The following is a 13,014-nucleotide window of genomic DNA, read 5'->3' on the forward strand; positions in this document are numbered from 1 at the left end:
TGGCAGGTTGTGCATTTCTAAGAATTTGTCCATTTCTTCCAGGTTGTCCATTTGATTGGCATAGAGTGCTTGTAGTAATCTCTCATGATCTTTTGTATTTCTGCAGTGTCAGTTGTTACTTCTCCTTTTTCATTTCTAATTCTATTGATTTGAGTCCTCTCCCTTTTTTTCTTGATGAGTCTGGCTAGTGGTTTATCAATTTTGTTTATCTTCTCAAAGAACCAGCTTTTAGTTTTATTGATCTTTGCTATCGTTTCCTTCATTTCTTTTTGATTTATTTCTGATCTGATTTTCATGATTTCTTTCCTTCTGCTAACGTTGGGGCTTTTTGTTCTTCTTTCTCTCATTGCTTTAGGTTCAAGGTTAGGTTGTTTATTCGAGATGTTTCCCGTTTCTTAAGGTAGGATTGTATTGTTATAAACTTCCCTCTTAGAACTGCTTTTGCTGCATCCCATAGGTTTTGGGTCATCGTGTCTCCATTGTCATTTGTTTCTAGGTATTTTTTAATTTCCTCTTTGATTTCTTCAGTGATCACTTCGTTATTAAGTAGTGTATTGTTTAGCCTCCATGTGTATTTATTTTTTACAGATCTTTTCCTGTAATTGATATCGAGTCTCATGGCATTGTGGTCGGAAAAGATACTTGATACAATATCAGTGTTCTTCAATTTATCAAGGCTTGATTTGTGACCCAAGATATGATCTATCCTGGGGAATGTTCCGTGAGCACTTGAGAAAAATGTGTATTCTGTTTTTGGATGGAATGTCCTATAAATATCAATTAAGTCCATCTTGTTTAATGTATCATTTAAAGCTTGTGTTTCCTTATTTATTTTCATTTTGGATGATCTGTCCATTGGTGAAAGTGGGGTGTTAAAGTCCCCTACTATAAATGTGTTACTGTTGACTTCCTCTTTTATGGCTGTTAGTATTGGCCTTATGTATTGAGGTGCTTCTATGTTGGGTGCATAATTATTTGCAATTGTTATATCTTCTTCTTGGATCGATCCCTTGATCATTATGTAGCGTCCTTCTTTGTCTCTTCTAATAGTCTTTATTTTAAAGTCTATTTTGTCTGATATGAGAATTGCTACTACAGCTTTCTTTTGGTTTCCATTTGTATGGAATATCTTTTTCCATCCCCTTACTTTCAGTCTGTATGTCTCTAGGTCTGAAGTGGGTCTCTTGTAGACAGCATATATATGGGTCTTGTTTTTGTATCCATTCAGCCAATCTGTGTCTTTTGGTGGGAGCATTTAATCCATTTACATTTAAGGTAATTATCGATATGTATGTTCCTGTTCCCATTTTCTTAATTGTTTTGGGTTCGTTATTTTAGGTCTTTTCCTTCTCTTGTGTTTCTTGCCTAGAGAAGTTCCTTTAGCATTTGTTGTAAAGCTGGTTTGCTGGTGCTGAACTCTCAGCTTTTGCTTGTCTGTAAAGGTTTTAATTTCTTTATCAAATCTGAATGAGATCCTTGCTGGGTAGAGTAATCTTGGTTGCAGGTTTTTCTCCTTCATCACTTTAAATATGTCCTGCCACTCCCTTCAGGCTTGCAGAGTTTCTGCTGAAAGATCAGCTGTTAACCTTATGGGGATTCCCTTGTGTGTTATTTGTTGTTTTTTCCTTGCTGCTTTTAATATGTTTTCTTTGTATTTAATTTTTGACAATTTGATTAATATGTGTCTTGGTGTGTTTCTCCTTGGATTTATCCTGTATGGGACTCTCTGTGCTTCCTGGACTTGATTAACTATTTCCTTTCCTATATTAGGGAAGTTTTCAACTATCGTCTCTTCAAATATTTTCTCAGTCCCTTTCTTTTTCTCTTCTCCTTTGGGAACCCCTATAATTCGAATGTTGGTGCATTTAATGTTGTCCCAGAGGTCTCTGAGACTGTCCTCAGTTCTTTTCATTTTTTTTCTTTATTCTGCTCTGCAGTAGTTATTTCCACTATTTTATCTTCCAGGTCACTTATCTGTTCTTCTGCCTCAGTTATTCTGCTATTGATCCCATCTAGAGTATTTTTCATTTCATTTATTGTGTTGATCGTTGCTTATTTCATCTTTAGTTCTTCTAGGTCCTTGTTAAATGTTTTTTGCAGTTTGTCTATTTCCAAGATTTTGGATCATCTTTACTGTCATTATTCTGAATTCTTTTTCAGGTAGACTGCCTATTTCCTCTTCATTTGTTAGGTCTGGTGGGTTTTTATCTTGCTCCTTCATCTGCTGTGTGTTGTTCTGTCTTCTCATTTTGCTTATCTTACTGTGTTCGGGGTCTCCTTTTTGCAGGCTGTAGGTTTGTAGTTCTCGTTGTTTTTGATGTCTGTCCCCAGTGGCTAAGGTTGGTTCAGTGGGTTGTGTAGGCTTCCTGGTGGAGGGGACTAGTGCCTGTGTTCTGGTGGATGAGGCTGGATCTTGTCTTTCTGGTGGGCAGGTCCATGTCTGGTGGTGTGTTTTGGGGTGTCTGTGGACTTACGATTTTAGGCAGCCTCTCTGCTAATGGGTGGGGTTGTGTTCCTGTCTTGCTAGTTGTTTGGTATAGGATGTCCAGCACTGTAGCTTGCTGATCATTGAGTGAAGCTGGGTGCTGGTGTTGAGATTGAGATCTCTGGGAGATTTTTACCGTTTGATATTATGTGGAGCTGGGATGTTTCTTGTTGACCAGTGTCCTGAAGTTGGCTCTCCCACCTCAGCGGCACAGTACTGACTCCTGGCTGCAGCACCAAGAGCCTTTCATCCACATGGCTCAGAATAAAAGGGAGAAAAAGTAGAAAGAAAGAATTAGTAGAAGAAGGAAAGAAAGAAACAAAGAAAGAGAGAGAGAAAGAAAGAAAGAAAAACAAAGAAAGAAAGAACGATAGGTGAGAGGGAGGGAGGGAGGAAAAACAGAAAGAAGTTAAAGTAAAGTAAGATAAAATATAATAAAGTTATTAAAATAAAAAATAATTTTTAAGCAAAAAAAAAAAATTTAAAAACAGAAAGCGGACGGATAGAACCTTAGGACAAATGGTGGAAGCAAAGCTATACAGACAAAATCTCACACAGAAGCATACACATACACACTCACAAAAAGAGGAAAAGGGGAAAAAATCGTAAATCTTGCTCTCACAGTCCACCTCCTTAATTTGGGATGATTCTTTGTCTATTCATGTATTCCACAGATGCAGGGTGCATCCAGTTGATTGTGGAGTTTTAATCCGCTGCTTCTGAGGCTGCTGGGAGAGATTTCCGTTTTTCTTCTTTTTCTCACAGCTCCTAGGGGCTCAGCTTTGGATTTGGCCCCGCCTCTGTGTGTAGGTCGCTGGAGGGCGTCTGTTCTTTGCTCAGACAGGACGGGGTTAAAGGAGCCGCTGATTAGCGGGCTCTGGCTCACTCAGGCCAGGGGAGGGAGGGGAACAGAGTGCGGGGCGAGCCTGCGGCGGCAGAGGCCGGCAGGACGTTCCACCAACCTGAGGTGCTCCACGCGTTCTTCCTGGGGGAGTTGTCCCTGGATCCCGGGAACCTGGCAGTGGCGGGCTGCGCAGGCTCCCCAGAAGGGGGGTGTGGATAGTGACCTGTGCTCGCACACAGGCTTCTTAGTGGCGGCAGTAGCAGCCTTAGTGTCTCATGCCTGTCTCTGTGGTCTGCGCTTGTAGCCACGGCTGGCGCCCGTTTCTGGAGCTCCTTTAAGCAGTGCTCTTAATTCCCTCTCCTCGCGCACCAGGAAACAGAGGGAAGAAAAAGTTTCTTGCCTCTTCGGCAGGTCCAGACTTTCCCCGGACTCCCTCCTGGCTAGCCGTGGCGCACTAATCCCCTGCAGGCTGTGTTCACGCCACCAACCCCAGCCCTCTCCTGGCGCTCCAACCGAAGCCCGAGCCTCAGTTCCCAGCCCCACCCGCCCCGGCGGGTGTGCAGACAAGCCTCTTGGGCTGGTGAGTGCCAGTCAGCCCTGATCCTCTGTGCAGGAATCTCCCCACTTTGCCCTCCGCACCCCTGTTGCTGCGCTCTCCTCCGCGGCTCCGAAGCTCCCCCCTCCGCCACCCACAGTTCCCGCCCGCGTAGGGGCTTCCTAGTGTGTGGAAACCTTTCCTCCTTCACAGCTCCCTCCCACTGGTGCAGGTTCCGTCCCTATCCTTTTGTCTCTGTTTATTCTTTTTTCTTTTGCCCTACCCAGGTACATGGGGTGTTTCTTGCCTTTTGGGAGGTCTGAGGTCTTCTCCCAGTGTTCAGTAGGTGTTCTGTAGGAGGTGTTCCACGTGTAGATGTATTTCTGGTGTATCTGTGGGGAGGAAGGTGATCTCCGTGTCTTACTCTTCCGCCATCTTCCCCCAATCTGTCGTACGGTTTTTATCATTCAGTTTAATACAGTGTATCACACTGATTGATTTGCCTAAACTGAGGAATCCTTGCATTCCTGGGATAAACCCCACTTGATTATGGTGTATGATCCTTTTAATGTGCTGTTGGATTCTGTTTGCTAGTATTTTGTTGAGGAATCTTTGCACCTATGTTCTTCAGTGATATTGGCCTGTAGTTTTCTTTTTCTGTGACATCTTTGTTTGGTTTTGATATCAGGGTGATGGTGGCCTCGTAGTATGAGTTTGGGAGTGTTCCTCCCTCTGCTATATTTTGGAAGAGTTTGAGACGGATAGGTGTTAGCTCTTCTCTAAATGTTTGATAGAATTCGCCTGAGAAGCCGTCTAGTCCTGTGCTTTTGTTTGTTAATCACAGTTTCAATATCAGTGCTTGTGATTGGTCTGTTTATATTTTATGTTTCTTCCCGGTTCAGTCTCGGGAGGTTGTGCTTTTCTAAGAATTTGTCCATTTCTTCCTGGTTGTCCACTTAATTGGCATATAGTTCTTTGTAGTAATCGTTCATGATCCTTTGTATTTCTGCAGTGTCAGTTGTTACTTCTCCTTTTTCATTTCTAATTCTGTTGATTTGAGTCTTCTCCCTTTTTTTCTTGATGAGTGTGGCTAATGGTTTATCAATTTTGCTTATCTTCTGAAAGAACCAACTTTTAGTTTTTTTGATCTCTGCTGTCATTTCCTTCATTTCTTTTTCATTTATTTCTGATCTGATCTTTATGATTTCTTTTGTTCTGCTAACTTTGGGGATATTTTGTTCTTCTTTCTTTAATTGCTTTAGGTGTAAGGTTAGGTTGTTTATTTGAGATGTTTCTTGTTTCTTGAGGTAGGGTTGTATTGCTATAAACTTCCCTCTTAGAACTGTTTTTGCTGCATCCTATAGGTTTTGAATCATCGTGTTTTCATTGTCATTTGTTTCTAGGTATTTTTCTATTTCCTCTTTGATCTCTTCAGTGATCTCTTGGTTATTTAGTAGTGTATTGTTTCGCCTCCATATGTTTGTATTTTTTACAGTATTTTTCCTGTAATTGGTATCTAGTCTCATAGTGTTGTGGTCGGAACAGATACTTGATACGATTTCAATTTTCTTAAATTTACCAAGGGTTCATTTGTGACCCAAGATGTGCTATCCTGGAGAATGTTCCATGAGCCCTTGAGAAGAAAGTGTATTCTGTTGTTTTTGGATGGAATGTCCTATAAATATCAGTTAAGTCCATCTTGTCTAATGTGTCATTTAAAGTTTGTGTTTCATTATTTATTTTCATTTTGGATTATCTGTCCATTGGTGAAGGTGGGGTGTTAAAATCCCTTATTATTGTGTTACTCTCAATTTCCCTTTTATGGCTGTTAGCATTTGCTTTATGTATTGAGGTGCTCCTGTGTTGGGGCATAAATATTTACAGTTGTTATATCTTCTTGGATTGATACTTTGATCATTATGTAGTATCCTTTTTTGTCTCTTGTAATAGTATTTACTTTAGAGTCTATTTTGTCTGATATGAGAATTGCTACTCCACCTTTCTTTTGATTTCCATTTGCATGGAATATCTTCTTCCATCCCTTTGCTTTCAGTCTGTATGTGTCCCTAGGTCTGAAGTGGGTCTCTTGTAGACTGCATATGTCCGGGTCTTGTTTTTGTATCCATTCAGCCAGTCTGTGTCTTTTGTTTGAAGCATGTAATCCATTTACATTTAAGGTAATTATCGATATGTATGTTCCTACTACCATTTTCTTAATTGTTTTGAGTTTGTTTTTGTAGGTGTTTTCCTTCTCTTGTGTTTCCTTCCTAGAGAAGTTCCTTTAGCATTTGTTGTAAAGCTGGTTTGGTGGTGATGAATGCCGTTAACTTTTGCTTGTCTGTAAACATTTCAATTTCTGCATCAAATCTGAATGAGGTCCTTGCTGGGTAATCTTGTTTGTAGATTTTTTCTTTTCAGCACTTTAAATATGTCCTGCCACTCCCTTCTGGCTTGCAGAGTTTCTGCTGAAAGATCACCTGTTAACCTTATGGTGATTCTCTTTTATGTTATTTGTTGCTCCTCCCTTGCTGCTTTTAATACTTTTTCTTCGTATTTATTTTTTGATAGTTTGATTAATATGTGTCTCTATGTGTTTCTCTTTGGGTTTATCCTGTATGGGGCTCTCTGTGCTTTCTGGACTTGATTTACTATTTCCTTTCCCATGTTAGGGAAGTTTTCAACTATAATCTCTAACTATTTTTTCAGACCCTTTCTTTTTCTCTTCTTCTTCTGGGACCCCTGTAATTTGGATGTTGGTGTGTTTAATGTTGTACCAGATGTCTCTGAGACTGTCCTCAGTTCTTTTTATTCTTTTTCCTGCTCCCTGGCAGTTTTTTCCACCATTTTATCTTCCAGCTCACTTATCTGTTATTTTGTTGATTCCTTCTGGTGTATTTTTAATTTCAGTAATTGTGTTCATCATTGTTTGTTTGCTCTTTAGTTTTTCTAGATCCTTGTTAAATGTTTCTTGTCTTTTCTCCATTCTGTTTTTGAGATTTTGGATCATCTTTATTGTCATTACTCTGAATACTTTTTCAGGTAGGTTAGCTATTTCATCTTCATTTATTTGGTCTTGTAGATTTTTACCTGCTTCTTCATCTGTAACATATTTTTTTGTTGTTTCTTTCTTTTTTTTTGATGGGTGGTGCTGTATTCCTGTCTTACTGGTTGTTTGCCCTGAGATGTCCAGTACTGGAGTTTGCAGGCAGTTGGATAAAGCTGGGTCTTGGTGCTGAGATGAGGACCTCTGGGAGGCCTCACTCCAATTGATATTCCCTAGGGTCTGAGCTTCTCTGTTAGTGCAGCGGTTTGGACTCAGAGCTCCTACTGCAGGAGCTCGGACCTGATCTCTAGGCTAGGAATCAAGATCCTGCAAGCTTCGTGGCATGGTAAAAAAAAGAAAGAAAGAAAGAAGAAAAGGAGCAGTACAGTATCAAAGAATAAAAAACAAAATTGAATTAGAAAGATAAAAATTATATTAGGAAAAATGAAACTATAATTGAAACAACTGCAACAAGGTAAAATAACACCACAACAGAAAAAAGAAAAAAAGTGGGGGGAGGGCAGGGAACAAGCCAAAAAGAGAGAACAATAACAAAGTATAAAGAATAAAATAAAATTAGAAAAATAAGAGGTTTATCAGGAAAAATAAAAATATAAAAGAACAACAATGAATCAACAAGGTAAAACAGAACCCCAATCCAAAAGAAGAAAAAAGAAAAAAACGCACCTTGGCTATGGGGGCAGAGTGTAAGCTGGGGTGGAACAGGTAGGGGTGCGATTTAGGGTGGGGTGGGACCTAGGCAGGTGGGGGGTGACATTTGAGCATGGGGTGGGGCCTAGGTGGCCATGTTCAGGCATTGGGCGGGGTCTCTGCTTAGGACCTGCGTGGAAGGGGAGAGGTAGCATGTCGAAAGAAGGGCCTCTCGAGTGTGGAGTTCTGGAGTTTGGAGGTAGGGCCCTGAGTGAGGGTGTGTGGGTGGGGTTTAGGCCAAGTGTTGGAGGGTGTCTCTGAGTGCAGAGCTGGGGCCCCGGGTGGCAGGGGTGGTGACGGGGCTTGGTTTCTGCGAGGCAGGAGGGAGGCTCTGAGGGCAGAGGATTAAGCCTGGGAGCCCAACAAGCTCCCCAGTGCCTAAGTGGACAGGGAAAACACTGGCCCCGTTCTCTTCCATTCTTTTGTGCCCCTCCCCCACTGTCTCCCCCAGGGTCTCCCCCGCCTCTGGACCCCTAACCATGGGTGGGTCCCACTGGGTGTAGGAACTCCTCCCCTCCCTAGCCGCCCCTCAGGGGTGCTGTCCCTTAGGTCCAGCCTTTACTTTTGCTCCCCCTTCCCTCTCTCCCACTTCCTCAGGACCCGTGTGGCTGGAGGGGGCCTCGGTAGGTAGAGGATCAGGCCTGGGATCTGAACAGGTTCCTGGGGGCCCAAGTGGGCGGGGGAAACCTGGCCACGCTCCCTTTTGATCCTCTGCCCTCCCAGTGGTTCCCCAATTTCCCCCTTTGGGCATGGGATTCCTTCCCCTCCCCCACCCGCCCCTTAGGGGTGCCAGTTCCGTCCCACCTCCACTTCTCCTCCCCCCTTCACTCCCCCCACATCCCACATCCTACCCAGTTGCTGGGGGTTCCTCCCATCCCCTTAGGTGTCCGTGTCCCCCACCAGTGCCTGCTAGGTGCCCTAGTTGTGTGGAGACGCGAATTCCCTGTCCTCCTAGTACGCTATCTTGACCCCACCCCTGTAACTAGCTTTTTTACTTCTTTAGCATGTCTTCACGATTCATCCATGTTGTAGCATATATCAGCACTTCATTTCTTTTTATTGCTAAATAATACTTCATTGTTCAGATACAGTGTTTTTTATCTGTTCATCAGCTGATGGACATTTGAATTGTTTCCACTTTTTGGTTATTAAGAATAATGCTGCTGTGAACATTTCACGTACAGGTTTTTGTTTGGAGGTATGTTTTCATTTCTCTTGATGCCTACCTCAGAGTAGAATTGTTGAATCGTATGGTAACTCCCTGTTTAACAGTTTGAGGAACTGTCAGACCCCCCACAAAGCAGCTGCACCATTTTACATTCCCACCAGCAATGTATTGTTTATGAAATTTAAAGTTAAATATTTCTGCAGCTCTATATCCAGTTAAATAGGCATGTATTGAGTACATGCCCAGTATATGTGAGGTACTGTATTATGTACTAAGTGGTAAGAAAATTGTAAACTAAATGTAAGCAATAGGGACTTCTTGGTGGTCCAGTGGTAGAGAATTCACCTTCCAATGCAGGGGATGTGGATTCGATCCCTGGTCGGTGAACTGAGATCCCACATGCTGTGGGGCAACTAAGCCCGAGCACCTCAACGAGAGAGCCTGCGTGCTGCAAACTACGGAGCCCACAGTGCTCTGGAGCCCATGCACCACAACTAGAGAGAAAACCCACACGCCACAACTAGAGAGAAGCCCAAGCCCACACACCACAACGAAAGATCTGCGTGCCTCAAGGAAGATCCTGCATGCTGCAGCTAAGACCTGACACAGCCAAATAAATAAACAAATAAATAAATAAGTAAATTAAATTAGTTAAATAAAAATAAATGTAAGCGATAATTGTAAGCAGTACAGTGACATTCACATATACGGAAACTTTGTATAATTTAATTGTTATATAAACAAAGTGCTGTGGAACAGAAGGGAGTGATTAGTTCTGAGTATTGAAAATTTGGAAAAAACTGAGAAGTCGGCCTTGAATGTTTCAAATCACCTTTTGTATTAAGAATTTTTAATAACATGAACAAATATATTAGGTGAAAAAATTATTTCAAATTATATATATAGTATAATCTCAACTATATTATAAAAGTAGAAAAGGTAGGACACATACTAAATTATTAATGGTAATTATAGGTGGAATTATAGGTGAGTTTTTCTTCTGTAGCCTTCTCATTTCTACCAGAAGCATTATTATACTTTTGTATTCTGAAAAAAATGTATTAAAAATAATAAAAGCTAAATTATTAAGAGACTAAAGTTCATTGCATCTTATCATAGAGAAATTATCAATGGTTTAAAAAAAGGTGTAATACTTTATAATTACCTGGTTTCTTTTTTTTTAAGTTTCATGCAGAAATTTATTTTGATCACGACTTACAAAGTTATGTCCTTGTGGATCAAGGCAGTCAAAATGGTACAATTGTAAATGGAAAACAGATTCTTCAAGTGAGTATATACTTATTAATTAAATACTTGCACATTATTTTAAAAAAACTGAAATGAAACTCTTTATCCCTCAGGGCCATAGTTATTATACATATCATTTAGTTCAGATTGGTATTCACCCAAATGTGTTAACATGGAAGGGAATTCTTAGAAAGGGCTAAAAAACGTATACAGTAAGTGGATACTTAACTGTTGAGTTTTGACTTCTAATTATGTACCTGTGCCTTATTTTTAGAAATAAATGCATTTTAAAGCTATTCAGAGTAAATGTTCTTATAGCAACTTTAGGGGCCATCCTTTGTGTGTGTGTGTGTGTGTGTGTGTGTGTTTAAACTATTAAAGGAAATGTTGTTAAACTGTAAACTCCTTGAAGGCAGGGGCTATGTCTATTTAGTTAACTCTTCTATCCCAACATGTAACAAAGTGCTTTAGCACATAATAAGATAATATATGGAAGGGAGGGAGGGAGGTCTTAGTCTATAAGAATCAAAAATGAGATAAAACCGGGCTTCCCTGGTGGCGCGGTGGTTGGGAGTCCGCCTGCCGATGCAGGGGAACAGGGTTCGTGCCCCGCTCCGGGAGGATCCCGCATGCCGCGGAGCGGCTGGGCCCGTGAGCCATGGCCGCTGAGCCTGCGCGTCCGGAGCCTGTGCTCCACAATGGGAGAGGCCACAACAGTGAGAGGCCCGCGTACCGCCAAAAAAAAAAAAAAAAAAAAATGAGATAAAACCGAATTATCAAGAGAGGACGGAAAAAGGGAAATATGATGCACCTATCTCCTTAACACTTCATCTTTTTGATTGTGATTTTTCATTTTGGTAATAGACTGTTTGAAGTTTGAGTTGGGTATTTCTGTGATAGGATTGGGCACGGAGATGGGGAGATCAGTGGATTTTGATAATATAAAAATTAGAGGGCTTCCCTGGTGGCGCAGTGGTTAAGAATCTGCCTGCCAATGCACGGCACATGGCTTCGAGCCCTGGTCCCGGAAGATCCCACATGCCGCGGAGCAACTAAACCTGCGAGCCACAACTACTGAGCCCATGTGCCACAACTAGTGAAGCCCATGTGCTTAGAGCCTGTGCTCTGCAATAAGAGAAGCCACTGCAATGAGAAGCCCGCACACCACAACGAAGAGTAGCCCCCGCTTGCTGCAACTAGAGAAAGCCCATGCCTGGCAACGAAGACCCAATGCAGCCAAAAATAAATAATAATAAATAAAATAAATATTAAAAAAAAATTAGAAGTTGCTCGGTTCAGCTGTCATCTTCTCAACTAGTAGAATATTATGCATCACCTTCAAGTTTTGTGGAAATGTGTGTGCATATGTCTATCTCATTGAGAACAATCTCAATTTTTTTTTATAATCAGACATTACTTACAGTAGACATAAAATAAATAAAATAACCATATGTAACTCTCTTGGGTTTGGCTTTGTAATTTTTTTCTCCTTTAGCCCAAAACTAAATGTGACCCTTACGTACTTGAGCATGGAGATGAAGTGAAAATTGGAGAGACCGTGTTGTCCTTTCACATTCACCCTGGCAGTGATACCTGTGATGGCTGTGAACCAGGGCAGGTTAGAGCTCACCTTCGTCTTGATAAGAAAGATGAACCTTTTGGTATGTGAAGCATACTGTTTATGGGCATGGTAGCTTTTTAATTCACTGCGTGTTCTAAAAAAGTATCAGTACCAGCTTCATATCTAATTGATATAATACTCTATTGAGATATATTTATATTTAAGTGAATATTATCAAATGAGACTAAGAATGACATGTATTTCAAATTTGAGACCTAGACTAGTAGATTATGATTGTAGTTGGTCTTTCTGTGTAGTAATTTGTACTGTTACAGCATTAGGTTACTTTATGACCAGGAATGATAATCATTAGCTCTGTTTTTGCTAATCCAGTCTATAGGCTTTTGAAGCAGCGCTGCAGTGGTAGCTAAATGTACTTCAAAGGAGTAATTGTGACATAAATAGAGATTGGTTTCCCTTTTAACATCTGTTTACTGATATAAAAAGTCATCCACAGTTAAACTCTGATGTAAAATAGTAACATAGAAAAGAATAGGCCAAGGTATTAAGATTTATTGGTTGATATATTTGCTTTCCTAGTTTGTTTGATATATTATCTGTGTATATACCATTACTTTCTATAATAAATAATATTGTAAAATGTTACTATCTTGTTTAAAACCCACTCATCTAAGGCTTTAAAAATTGAAAGATCCTTTTAACTAGTAAGTAATTTTTTTCACATCATTTGTTTCCTTTAAATACTAACTATACACGTTCATTATGTATTTTTTGTTTTCTCATACTACATTATGAAAATGAGTATGGCACGTTACGTAGTAACGTGAATCTTGGGTTCTGTTATTTTTCTTTTGCACAAGCTTATGTTCCTTTGGAAAACTCACAATATTTCTGCATTTGGATTTCTATTACAGTAACCATATTGAAAAATTAAGATGTTCAGTGTTTCTTTCAGTATCTAAAACATTCCTATAATCTTTGAGTTTTGGTTTACTTTCCAAGTAGATTTAATTACCAAAATGCTGAAAGGACATCATCACAACCTAAGATCCTTTTATATTAATTTATTTGAACTTTTTATTAATCTGCAGATGGGATACTAGTACTATTAGTTTTTCATTATTAAATAAACAGTATTATATCAGATTTAGTGTTTTTTTTTTCTTTAAACCAAACTCAATTTTTCCTTTTAGTTGGTCCAACTCTAAGTAAGGAGGAAAAAGAGCTGGAAAGGAGAAAAGAATTAAAGAAAATACGAGTAAAATATGGTTTGCAGGTAAGGGAGTTAAATATTGTTACATGTGTTAAACTGCATCTGGTTTTGTATAAAACTGCCTGTAGATAAGCATAGTCCATTTTTATATATAAAAAGAGAGCTATTTAGAATGATTCTGAGAT

The 13,014-nt window shown here is 40.1% G+C and overlaps 1 protein-coding gene across 1 annotated transcript in view; it reads left to right on the forward strand.

The window, feature by feature from the left end:
• AGGF1 (angiogenic factor with G-patch and FHA domains 1) overlaps nt 1–13,014 on the forward strand; it is a 46,455-nt gene that overhangs the window by 26,728 nt on the left and 6,713 nt on the right. The window contains exons 9-11 of the mRNA XM_065874525.1: nt 9,972–10,073; nt 11,530–11,695; nt 12,810–12,892. Of these exons, the coding sequence (XP_065730597.1) occupies nt 9,972–10,073; nt 11,530–11,695; nt 12,810–12,892 (351 nt within the window). The remainder of the gene's footprint in view (nt 1–9,971; nt 10,074–11,529; nt 11,696–12,809; nt 12,893–13,014) is intronic.

The sequence above is a fragment of the Phocoena phocoena genome, chromosome 3 (genome assembly GCF_963924675.1).
Source record: "Phocoena phocoena chromosome 3, mPhoPho1.1, whole genome shotgun sequence".
Lineage (NCBI taxonomy): Eukaryota > Metazoa > Chordata > Mammalia > Artiodactyla > Phocoenidae > Phocoena > Phocoena phocoena.